This window comes from Cavia porcellus, unplaced genomic scaffold (assembly GCF_034190915.1).
Source record: "Cavia porcellus strain 051 isolate PalLab524CR breed Dunkin Hartley unplaced genomic scaffold, mCavPor4.1 scaffold_9, whole genome shotgun sequence".
In the NCBI taxonomy this organism is placed as follows: domain Eukaryota; kingdom Metazoa; phylum Chordata; class Mammalia; order Rodentia; family Caviidae; genus Cavia; species Cavia porcellus.
The window spans coordinates 41,510,109-41,523,154 of NW_026947492.1; the positions used below are offsets into that span (position 1 = coordinate 41,510,109).

Here is a 13,046-nt window from a genome sequence, read left to right on the forward strand (position 1 = left end):
AGCAGGAGATACCACAAATGACACTAAAAAAAATCCACAGACATAGAACTTGACAGAAACTTTCCTGGTAGAAAAAAACAATTTGACATTCAGATAAACCAGGCATATAAGACTCCAATTAGCAATGATCAAAAAAAATTTACAGACAGGCATATCATAGTCAAGGTTCCAGAAATTCAACACAAGAATAGTCTTAAAAGCTGTTAGGCAAAAGAAACAAATCACTTATAAAGGAAAGCTCCTAAGAATCATAGCTGACTTCTCAGCACAAACTCTCAAATCAAGGAGAACTTGGAAAAAAGTATTCCAAGTTTTAAAGGAAAACAACTTTCAACCTAGATTGATACACTTCACAAAACTATTTTTCAAAATTGATGGAGAAATAAGATACTTCCATGACAAAGAACATGAGGAAATTATGACCACCAAACCAGCACTCCAAAATGTTCTGAAGGACATTCTAGAAATAAGGTAAGATAACAAGGACTATAGCTCCATGAACACAAACAGAAGCAATCCACCAGCGAAGGCAAACAATTAGGAGGAGGGGGCAAAAAAGGGAGAACCAATAACAGGAAAATAACATGACAAGGATAAGTCAATACATATCAGGAATAACCATCAATGTTAATAGTCTCAATTCACCAGACAAAGACACACACTGGAAGAATGGATAAAGATCTAACAATATGCTGAATATAAGAAACACATTTAAGTCAGGTGTGATGGCACACACCGGTAATTCCAGCACTTGGGAGGCTGAGGTAGGAGAATCATTTGCAAGTTGGAGACCCACCTGGTTACAAAGTGAACCAAAGCCCAGCCTGAAACGTGTAGTGAGACCCTGTCTCAAAAAGACAAAATAAGACAAAAAAAAAAAAAAAAAAAAAAAGAAACACATTTCATTATAAATGAATTTCCCTTGAAGTCAAAGGGTGGAAAACAATAATCCTTGCAACAGAAACCCAGAAAAAAGTAGGGGTAGCCATTCTTATTGTAGACAAAGTGAATTTCAAGCCAAGACTGATTAGAGAAATAAAGTTACTACATTATTCTAAAAGGGAACAATCCAATACAAAGATGTAACAATCATAAATATATATACAACAAATATCAGTGCATCAAATTATATAAAACAATTACTAACAGACATCAAAAATCAAATAAGCCCTTCTGCAGCAGCCCCAGGGGGAGAACCACCAGCATCTCCTGAGATCAGTGCCATGTTGGAACTTTGGATGCTGGGAAACCAAGCAAGCAGCTTGCCTCTTTGGTAAGCGGCTATGGTGTGGCAGGCTGCAGCCGCCCCAGGAGAACCACCAGCGTCTCCTGAGATCTGCGCATGTGAGAACTTAGGACACTGGGAAACCAAGCAAGCAGCTTACTTCCCTGGTAAGCAGCTGTGGTGTGGCAGGCTCACCAGTGCCTCCTGAGATCTGCACCATGTTGGAACTTAGGACGCTGGGATACCAAGCAATCAGCCTGCCTCCCTGTTAAGCAATAGTGAGCCTACCTGTGTGGAGTCAAACATCCCACTTCCCCTGCCCCCTTTAGCAAATGGGAACCAGAGATCTGAGCATCTCTTGGGAGGTTGACCATATGCAATATAGCAAATAAGGGGGATTTCCTTCTACCATCTTTTTGAAGGCAAATATTTTTACTACTGTTTTGCTTTATTCTGATTAATGGTACTGTTCTACTCAATATTGTGTTTGATAAGTTCTATAATGTTCTGTATTTCATTTTATTTTGCTATACATGATTCAAAGAACAACTATTGTGATGATAACGAGATATACTGTGAAACCTATTGCTGTTATCCCCATAACCCGCTGTGAAGTTCTGTACCAATTTCACTACACTGTCTCAATTGGCTTTGTTCTGTCTTGTTCTGTTGTATTTTACTACCGTCAAAAAAAAAAAAAAATCAAATAAATCAAAACAATAATATTGGGAGACCTCAATACCCCATATCACAAAAAGACAGATCAATTGCACAAAAAAATCATAAAATATTAGAATTTAGAAAAATAATGAAATATTATAATTAAATCATTAAATTATTTTGAACAAATAGTCCTGGTAGATATCTATAGTGTTCCACCCCACAACATCACAATACACATTCTTCTCAGCTGCATATGGGACAGTCTCCAAAACAGACCATATACTAGCTCATAGAACATGCTTAAGTAAATGTAAAGGAACTGAAATTATCCCATGCATACTATCAGACCAAAGTGCAATGAAACTGGAAATCAATAGCAAAGGAAACCACAAGAACTTCATAAACACATGGAAATTAAATAGCACTCTGCTGAGCAACCAATGGGTCACAGATGAAATTAGACAGTTTTTACAGTTGAATGATAATGACAATACAATATACCAGCACTTGTGGGACATAATGAAAGCAGTCTTAAGAGAGATATTTATACAATAAATACCCATATTAGGAAAATAGTGTAAGCACATATAAATAACTTAATGTTGAACCTTGAGCTTCTAGAAAAGGAAGAACAGGCTAACCCAAAATCTCATACAAGGGAGGAAATTAAAGATCAGGGTAGAAATTAACACCCTAGAGACAAAATCAAACAAACAATAAACACAAAGAATCAATGAATTAAAGAGTTGGTTCTTAAATGAAATTGACAAGCCCTTAGCCAACCTTATCAAAAAAAGGAAAGAAAAGATTCCAGGCAATTAGGAATGAAAAAGGCAAAATCACAACAGAGCCTGCAAAAATCTAAAAAATTATCTATACATACATTGAAATCTTGTATTCTAGCAAGATGGAATATACAGAAGAAATGGACAGATTCCTAGATACATATGAATTACTGAATCAAGAAGATATAAAAATACTAAATAGCCCAATATCAATGAAATCAAAGATGTAATTAAAAACCTATCAACAAAGAAAAGCCAAGGCCCTACCAGATTCATTGCTGAATTCTACAAGAAATTTAGACCTAACACCACTACTTCTCAAACTCTTTAATGAAATGGAAAGGGAAGCAATACTTTCAAATTCATTCATGGAAGTAAGCATTACCTTGACAACAAAACCAGAAAAGGATCCAATTAAGAACGAAAATTATAGGCCAATGTCCCTTATGAACACTAATGCAAAAATCCTCAATAAAACACTGGCAAACAGGCTATAGCATATCATCAAGAACACTATACACTACGATCAAGAGGGATTCATCTCAAGGATGCAGGGATGGTTCAACATACATAAATCCCTAAATATAATATACCATATTAACAGAGTCAAGGAGAAAAATCATATGATTATCTCAATAGATGCAGAAAAAGCTTTTGACAAAGCCCAGTACCCATTCATAATAAAAGCCCTACAAAAAATTGGAATAGATGGTCTTTATCTCAATCTGATAAAAGCCATCTATGACAAACCAACAATGAACATTATACTAAATGGACAAAAACTGAAAACTTTCACTTTAAAATTAGGAGCAAGGCAAGATGTTCATTGCCTCCACTTTTATTCAACACAGTCTTGGAAACCTTAGCTGTAGCAGTTAAACAAGAGAAATAAGAGGAATAAGGCTACGAGAGGAAGAAGTTAACCTATCGTTATTTGCAGATAACGTGATACTTCACTTGAGGACCCCAAAACTCTACTAAAAGACTAGATTTAATAAGCAAATTCAGTAATGTAGCTGGTTGCAAAGTCAAGACTCAAAAAAATCAATAGCATTCCTAGGGGCTGGGGATTTAGCTCAGTGGCATAAGCGCCTGCCTTGCAAGCAGGGAGTCGTGAGTTCGATCCCCGATACCAATAAAAAAGGAAAAAGACAAAAAAAAAAAAAAATCAATAGCATTCCTGTACAGAATCACAAACTCACTGAGAGAGAAATCAGGGTAACAATATCTTTTACAATAGCATTAAAAAAAAGGTAATATCTAGGAATCAATCTAACAAAAGATGGAAAAGATCTCTACATTGAAAACTATAGTATTCTTAAAAAGTAAATCAAAGAGGATATTAGAAAATGGAGAGATATTTCATGCTTTTGGGTAGGAAGAACCAATATAATGAAAATGGCCATATTTCCAAAACTGTTTTACAGATTCAATGTAATTCTAATCAAAATTCTAACAGCATATCTCACATAATTAGAGAAACCAATAATCCTAAAGTTCATCTGGGATCAGATGAGACCAAGAACAAGAAAGGCATTCCTGGGCAACAAAGACAAGACAGAGGGCATCACAATCCCTGCCTTAAAATTATATTATAAAACCACTATGATAAAAGACAGTGTGCAGTGTGGTACTGGCACCAAAAAAAAAAAAAAAAAAAAGAGCCTAAGATCAATGGAACAGGTAAGATGCAGAAACAACTCCAGACACACTAAGCCATCTTATTTTTGACCAAAATGTCAAACAGTCACTGGAAGAAAGATAGCCTCTAATAAATGATGCTGGAAAACCTGCCTCTACACATGTCAAAGATTCAAACTGGACCCATGTCTTTCACCATGCACTAAGCTAAAATCAGAATGGATCAAAGATCTTAACCTTAAAACAGAAACATTAAATCTGCTGGAAAATACAGTAGGTAAAACTCTTGAAGACACTGGTGTAAGCAAAGACTTGAAGAACAAAACTCTCATTGCACAGGAACTATCACAAAAATTCAACAAATGGGATCTCATCTTAAGAAGCTTTTACATAGCAATAGAGACCACCAACAGAGTGCAGAGACCACTCACAACTTGGAAGAAAATGTCTGCAAGCTGTTCCTCAGACAAAGAATTAGTATCGAGAACATAAGTACTCAAAAATAATCAGTCCAGCCAGATTTAAAGACTCAATCTAAAAATGGGCATCTGAGATGAATAAACACTTCTTAGATGAATATAAACAACAAATAAATGTTCAATATCACTGGTCATTTGAGAGATGCAAATTAATAACACTGAGAGTCCACCTCACTCAAGAAAGAATGGCTATTATCAAGAAATCAAGCAATAACAAATGTTGGAGGGGCTATGGGGAAAAAGGAATCCTCCAGTGTTGGTGGGAATGCAGACTGGTGTAACCACTGTGGAATCAGTGTGAAGATTCCTCAAAAAAATAGGACTAAAGATTCCATTCAATCCAGTTACTCCCTTTTTGGGTAGCTTTCCAAAAGAATTAGAACCATCATCATACCACAGTGACATATGTGCACCCATGTTTATAGCAACACAATTTATAATAGCCAAATCTTGGAAACAACCTAAATCCCCACTGACTGAGAAGTAGATAAAAAAAGATGTGATATTTTTATACAATGGAGTACTACTGAGTCACAAAGAAGGATAAACTAAAGACTTTTATAGGTAAATGGATGCAACTTGAAAACACTCATTAATGAAATAAAGACACGTGTTGACGTAATATTGTTTCATTAGTGTGAGATGCTGAAAGAAAAAACGTGTATGTGTATGTATATAAAAATAGTTAAGATAGTTATACTACTGATTTCTCAAGTTCACTGAAGAGATTGTGCTAATATTGTTCCGACAGTTGAATGCAGATGTCTTATGCTCTGATGGATGATTTGGGGATGACAATGTACAATTTACATATCACTGTTGCCTCTTGATTGACACGTTTTGTTGTATTTTTTCCCCTACTTTTTTTTTCTTTTTATCTTTGAAATAAAATGTATTTGGGAGAAAAATAAGATTTCTCCTTAAGTTTCTAGATCTGGCTAAAATTAAGCGGCAATTTACAAGTAAAAAGCTAAACCATTAAAGGCCTGATGTACCTGTAGCAAGAAAATAATAACACTTTTGTTTTGTTTTGTTTTCTTGAGATAGGGTCTTGCTATGTAGTCCACGGTGGCCTTGAACTCACTATGTAGCTCAGGCTAACCTTAATCTTGCAGTGATCCTGTTGCCTCAGTACTGGGATTACAGGCATGCGCCCCCAACCCAGCAGCCCCAATTTTAAATAGTGTTATACAAGCCAATATTTTCCTTTCACAAGTACTCAAAGACTAAGTCTAACAAATTTCAGCATCCTGAAAATATGCAGAAAATGGGTAAACTACTAATGTACCTTTTATCAAATTGTTTACCTGGCACAGAAGTTCTGCCACTTTTTGGTGATTCTACTTCTTGTATAGCACTAAGTTCATGTTGATTTAAATCCAATCCACATTTAACTTTTGTCACAGGTGGCTTCGAGGCTCTTTTATCTGGTTCTTTGAGCACAGGCTCACCTATCCAGTCAAGGACAACAGTGAAATTGAATGAAAATTACAATGAAACTGAACACTCTTTGACCAGCAAGCTACAGGAGATGAAAGTAAGAAAAGAATCAGCTGAATAATTGCAATAAAATGCAATCATCTTACCACTTTGTTTGGTGGACCTGACATCTTCTGCCAGCAGCTGATTATCATCAGCATTGCTCCTATCTGCGTGACTAGAGCTTTCCCGATGGCCTCCTGCTAGGTCTTCCACAAGAGGAAGCCACTCTCTCAGTTGTTCCACCTTCTGCATTTTAAAAAAATTATTCTGAACTGTAAGCATGTTTGTTTAAAAGGTAGACAGCTAAGGGTGAGGATGACACAAATTGGGGATTGTATATATTTCCCTTCTTAAATTACAACTGTAATCAAATAAAGTTTCATCACCCACATTATAATTAAAAAATCATATGCTTCCAATATTGAAAGGATATCTCCACGAAAAAGTACAACCTATACCTAAAAACTCAGCCTTCACTCTGCCTCTCAATAAGAAATCACTGTTTTCTTTTCTGTTACTTTTACTTCAAATGACTAGAAAAATCTGTAGGACTTGACTTTGGACTCAATTCAAACTTTTTTTGAACACCAAGGATTTGCAGAATTGTTTACACTAATACATTTTAGCGACCTTTTATAATAAAATGAATCCATTCATATTTAGGACACTTTTGTTTCACGTGTGAAGAAACTGAGAATGTGAGTATCAGTATTTGCAACAATTCAGATGCAAACTGAAGTCCAGCTCTTTATCAGAAATCATGCCAGCTTTACAACAGGAGACAATAATATGTCACTTAAGGGAAAAGAGTACTATCCTGATTCATGTATATATGTCAATAAAGAGCACAAGATATGCTACTATATTAGAAAAATTCTGCTGAAGCAGTTATTTTTTGTATTTGAGACAGTTTTACTATGTAGTCCAGGCTGGTCTCCAACTCATGATTTCCCACTTCAGCCTCCCAAATACTGGGATTATAGAGGTCTACCACCACACCAGGCCGACTAGGTTTTACAATTTTACTGTATAATAAAGTTTATTGTAAGAAAACTTCAAATAAAGATTTTTTTTTTTTTTTTTGGTAAACTTAAAATTAGTTGAGCTTCAAACATATCAATGTTATAGTCAACATGTCAGGTAAGGCAATTAAAAAAAAACCATAACACTGGTGGGGATTGCACCCATGGATACTATACCATGAGTTGTATGGTTCCCAGCCTTGTTTGTTTTTTGGGACAGGGTCTTTCTATGTACTTTAGACTGGCCTTAAACTATGTAACCTAGATTGGCCTCAATCTTCTGATGATTCTCTTGCTTTCCATGTGCTGGGATTACAGGCCTATGCCACCACACCAGGCCAGCTTTGTTGACACAGGGTTTCATTAAGTTGCTCAAGCTGACCTTGTGGTATCTTCTACCTCACCCTTCCAAGTAGCTGTGATGAAGTTGGTGTCATTATGACCAGTACAACAAATTGTTAGTGAAAGAAAATTACATTTAAAGTCAAACTACTAATTCTCAGTAACTAACACACATTAGTGTTACTTCCATCGTTTAACCCGTATGTATCCTAGGTTAAATTTTACCTGGCTGTCTTTAATGAAATCCTTCAATGTTTCGTGATGTTTCTGGATGTGCTGCTGCAGGGCTGTTCTTCTCTGTATGAGCAATTCTTTTTGGGCTTTTTGGCTATAATCCAGAATTTCCCTTTGTTGATCCAACTGCTTTTGAAAAGCTGTGTTATCTGGCTGATTTAAAACAGGGTGTGAGTAGCTTAAAAGTCTATCTTGAAACCATGAGATCATAGAATCACTTGAGCTAGGAGCATGTTCACTTTCAGATGAATACAACTCACAAATACTTTTAGATTTAGCTTCTGCAAATGGTAATGGAATGAATGAATGCTCTGCTTCCTGGGACAGAAATGAAGAGGAGATGGAATGCTCAACAGGTTCACTTTTGCCCAACTTACTGTGCCTGCTTAAAAGCAGTTCTGCCTGACACTTCTCAAGAGAATGTGCTGTCAAGCTATCTTTCTGGGATAGCAAAGGCTGTGAAAAACTCAAAGACCCAGCCTGTGACCCTGGGGTCTCAGTATCATTGCTTTTGGTTAGGAAAGACTTCCCAATTGTTTCAGAATGGGCAGCAGGCAATACCACCTGGGATGAAAGTGAAGAGGAGCTAATCTGCTCAGATGACACCCTTTGTTCCAACTGACTTAATCTTTGCAAAAGCAGTTCTTCTTGGACTTCCTGTCCAGATCGAATGGCTTTCTTTTGTGTATCTAATTGCTGTTGAAGTGACTTCAAATCAGCATGGTGAGGTTGGATAAAATTCTCAGAAAGTATCTCTTCCTCAGATTTGTATGGTCCGGGCAACATTAATTCTTTCTGGGCTTTCTCAATAGAAGGGGAGGAATTTGTTTGTGTAGGTATGTGTTTTTGAAGTGCAGTCAAATTATCTTCTTGAAGTAAAACAGGATGTGATAAACTCAACAGCCTATTGGGAAATCTCTGTATTTCCGAATGACCTGAAATTGTCTTACCTGCTGGAGGAAGTTCTTGAGTTTGCTCAGATTCAGGAGGTAAGGAAGCAAAAGAATGTTGTGCTACTAAGGGTAAGAAAGTACCAACCTGCTCAGGAGATACTCTTCCCTTCCACCCATTCTGTTTAAGTAAAAGTATTTTTTCCTGAGCTTCCTGTCTAGATTGACTTATGGCCTCCCGCTGTATAGCTAGCTTTTCTTGAAGTGCCTTCAAATTATCTTGTTGGGGCTGGATAAGTTGTGACATCTTCAAAAGTCTATCCTGCAGTTGTGGGATCTGAAAATGGCTTGAAGGAATTTTACTATCACTCTCTGTTGAAAGAGGATCCTGGGTTGTACTAGAGCCAACAGAAAGTAATGACGTAAATGATAGTTGTCTTAATTGGGGTACAAAGGAAGCCAAGCCAGTTTGTTCAGACGATGCATTTTCTTGGGTTTTCTGATTAAGATGAAAGACCTCTTTTTCTGTGTCTAACCATTTTTGGTGTTCTTCCAAATTATCTTGAGGAGGTAGCATATGGTGTGAAAGCCCTTCCTGCAATCTTGGAATCTTAGAATACCTAAAGAAACCATTTACATCACTTGGAACTGACACAAACTCCTTGAATCTTTCAGATTCAACTATCTGGGGTAAAGATGAAGAGGTACCAGTCTGTTCAGAAGGAATCTTTTTTTCCAATTCACTTTGTTTACATACAAATTCCTGGTTTTCTCGTCTAGCACCAAGTATTACCCTCTGTATGTGTGACTGCTCCTGAAGTATTTTCAAATTTTCTTGCTGAAGGAGGCTATGCTGTGGGAAATTAAGAGACTTATCTTGAAATGGTGGAATTACCAAATGACTACAGGGAATAATATTTTCCTCAAATGAACTAAGTTTCTGAACTCTTTTGGGTTCAACAGTAGCAAAGGTTTGTGAGGCATCTGAATGTTGAATAACCATTTGTAAGGATGAACTCATCTGTCCAGGCAAATTGTCCCTCAAATCCCTTTGACCATGTGAAAGTAATTCCACTTGTGTATCACATCTAGCTGGAAGAGTATTTGTCTCTGGAGTCACTTGTCCTTGGAGTAACTTCAAATTATCATGAGGTAGAAACTGCTGAAGGAAATCTGATGACCCATTCTGAGAATTTGGGATTTCAGACTTACTTGAAAGAAGCACCTTTTCCCTAGATAAATGCTGCCTCTGGATTGGTTCAGATTTTCTGTCAGGAAAAGGTAGTGAAGCCAATGTATGCTTAGCCACCTGACATGGCAGAGAAGAGGGCTCAGCCTGTTCAGAACATACTCTTCCATCCAGTTCACTCTGTTTATGTACAAATAACACTTCCTGAGCTTCCCGCCTAGCCTGAAGGTTATCTCTTTGAATATTTAATGGTTGTTGGAGAAATTTTAAATTATTTTGTTGTGCTAAGATAGGCTGTGAAAAACTCAAAAGACTGTCTTGAAGATGTGGAAGGACAGGATGGCCTGAGAAAAGTGAAGGAGCATTCTTGTTTGGAAAAGGTTCCTGGATTCTCCCAGATTCAGTTATAGCAGAAGGCAGTGAAGCAAAGGAATCTGGCACAGCCATAGGGAAGAATACAGAAAGACCAGTCTGCTCTTCCAAATCTTTCTGTTTGTGCAAAAGCAATTGTTCCTGAGCCTCCTGTCTTGCCTGAAGAACTTCCTTCTGTAGTTCTAACTGCTCCTGAAGAACCTTCAAATTATTTTGCTGGGTTGTGACAGTGGCTGAGGATGGAACAGGTTGATCACATATTTGGCTGGGGATTACAGAATGGCTTACAGAAACTGCACTTTTATTCACGGTTGAAAAGGGTTCTTGAACTCTTCTAGATTCTACTTTACTAGGGAGAATAGTAAAAGAATGCTCAGGTACCAGTGGTAGAAATGAAGGTTCAGTTAGTTTCAAAAAAATATTTTCACTGTCTACCACTATTTGGGGGGAATCTACAGATTGAGATGCTGTTGGCCTCAATGTTTCAGATATTTTTCCAGTGTCCTGTAACAGTGGCTGTCTATCATGTGATAAAGTACTTGAAAACACATGTAAACCTTTAGGGATTAGTTTGTAGTCTCCCTTTTGTGTTTCAATCTGAGAGAATTGCCTTAGGTGATCTTGTGACTCCAAAGATTGCTTGGCTAAAAAATCTGAAGTGCTTGATGTTTCTTTTATCTGTGCAAACTGACTTTGTCTTGGTACATGAATATAGTCTTGCTCTAATTTCGAGATCTGAATGGGTTGATGTTTGTTAAGACTCGACTTGAATCTCTGACTTTGATCCCAAGGTTGTGATATAGCAGTGGATTTTTCAGATTTCTGTGGTGGTACGGTTATAATGGAATCAGATATCAATGATGTAGCTGATGTTGATGGGAACCTTCCTTTTAACAAAATCTGATATTCAAGTAATCGTCTTCTGGCTGTATCAACAGATTGCTTGTGTAACCTACCAAGAACAAACACAATAACAAATGAAACAAATGCACCAAAGTTTTTACACATTAAACTTAGAAATCCATATTCAAGTTAGATCTTCATTAAAGACAAAAGACATATCTACACTGTAATATGGAAATTATACCCTAGCCAATACCTGTTTTGTTGTAAAAGCTGCTGTTGGTAGTTACGAATTATCTGCCTACGACTATCTTCATCAGAAAATACAGGGAATGGTACTGGAGCAGTGCCAACCTGATAAAAGACAAAACTGTTAATTAAAAGGCAAATTCAGAACAAATAATAAGGTAAACTTAACTTCCATAATTGGATATTTCTTCTATCCAAGTACTAATCAGGCATGACTCTGCTTAGCTTCCAAGATCAGATGAGATTGGGTGCATTCAGGGTGGTATGGTCATAGACCACAATTGTAAATTACTATATAGCTTTATTTACTTACTTATTTTTACTGGGGACAGAACTCAGGGCCTTCACACTAAGCTATATCCCCAGTGCTTTCTTGAAAAACTTTAAGATAAGGTTTCACTAAATCATAAAGCTATCAGGGCTAGGCTCGAAAACATGTAGTTCTCATGCCTCAGCCTTCAAGAGGGCTAGGATTACAGACATACATCACTACATATCACATATACATTACAGTCATAATTTTACTGATAGCACATTTATACTGCACTCTATGGACACTCAAAGCAAAAAGCCATTAGGCTGACAGAAACTTGTTATTATATATACATTATTCAGTAAGCAAAGAAAGATTAGAGACATTTTATTTTTCTAAATTCTGTGAGTGCTAATATTTTCTTGTGCTCCAATGATTTATGTAGACATTTCATGCATCCTACCCCAGTTGGTTGAGGTTTTTTTCTTTTTTCTTCTTCCAGCTGAGCCCTGAAGCAGTCAGTTTCTAATCTTAATTTCTGTTGTTCAATTTGTTCAAGTAATTCCAACTGCTTTTGCTTTTGCTCTTCTAGTTCCATTATCTAGGTAATAAAAATACTATCAATCTGTTAATAACAAACTCACAAAACACAAAACATGAAAAAGCAATAGGTTTTACAGCAAAGAATATAGCCTATCCATGACTTATCCATAAAGGTGTTCATCTGTGTTACTGGCAATGCCAGGGGGAAGATAAAAGACATGGCAAAGGAGGAAAAGAGAGAAAAGGGAGACCAAGGCAAGGCAACAGAGTAAGAGAGGAAGGAACAAACACATTACTATTTCTATCTTCTGAAAGCATAAGGAAATCCTGAGTACCACTGAAGAACCACTCCCAGAGAAGTAGCAAATGGTATGCAGCCAAATTCTATGTTTATATTTTTAATTTTCCATTGTTCTCAGTATGCATGACTAAAGAAATAAAAATGTAGGCCTTCTAAAACACTTTGATTTCTTAGGGATACTCACTAAGACAGTAGTTATCTATTTTTTTTCTTTTTGAGGCAGGGTCTCACTATAGTTTAGGCTGGCTTTGAACTCAGCATGTAGCTCAAGCTGGCCTTGAACCCCCAGGAATCCTCTTGGCTCAGCCTTCTCAGTGCTAGGATTATAGTCATGTGTCATTATGACCAGCAATACAGTAATTATCTAGTGTTGTTGCCTACCAAACATAGTACCTAGTACAGGCTTTGATACACAGATAAAAACTTACTGAATAAAAAAACCCAATATATGTATAGTTTTATAAAGAGGAGTACTTCTACTAGAGATAAGCCAGCAAAGCTTTTTTTCAAAGTAAAAAAAGTTCTGACTTGAT

The 13,046-nt window shown here is 36.7% G+C and overlaps 1 protein-coding gene across 6 annotated transcripts in view; it reads right to left on the reverse strand.

Moving 5' to 3' along the window:
• Cep295 (centrosomal protein 295) overlaps nucleotides 1-13,046 on the reverse strand; it is a 58,721-nt gene that overhangs the window by 18,311 nt on the left and 27,364 nt on the right. For 5 of the 6 annotated variants that reach the window (XR_010049776.1, XM_013151142.3, XM_063256230.1 and 2 more), the window contains 5 exons: nucleotides 12,133-12,270; nucleotides 11,424-11,521; nucleotides 7,865-11,276; nucleotides 6,380-6,521; nucleotides 6,101-6,244 (listed from right to left, as the gene is read on the reverse strand). Coding sequence is in view for 5 of the 6 variants with exons in the window: in XM_013151142.3 (XP_013006596.2) it covers nucleotides 6,101-6,244; nucleotides 6,380-6,521; nucleotides 7,865-11,276; nucleotides 11,424-11,521; nucleotides 12,133-12,270 (3,934 nt within the window). In the remaining variant the exon portion in view is untranslated. The remainder of the gene's footprint in view (nucleotides 1-6,100; nucleotides 6,245-6,379; nucleotides 6,522-7,864; nucleotides 11,277-11,423; nucleotides 11,522-12,132; nucleotides 12,271-13,046) is intronic. The other variant, XM_063256228.1, reaches the window with a different exon arrangement.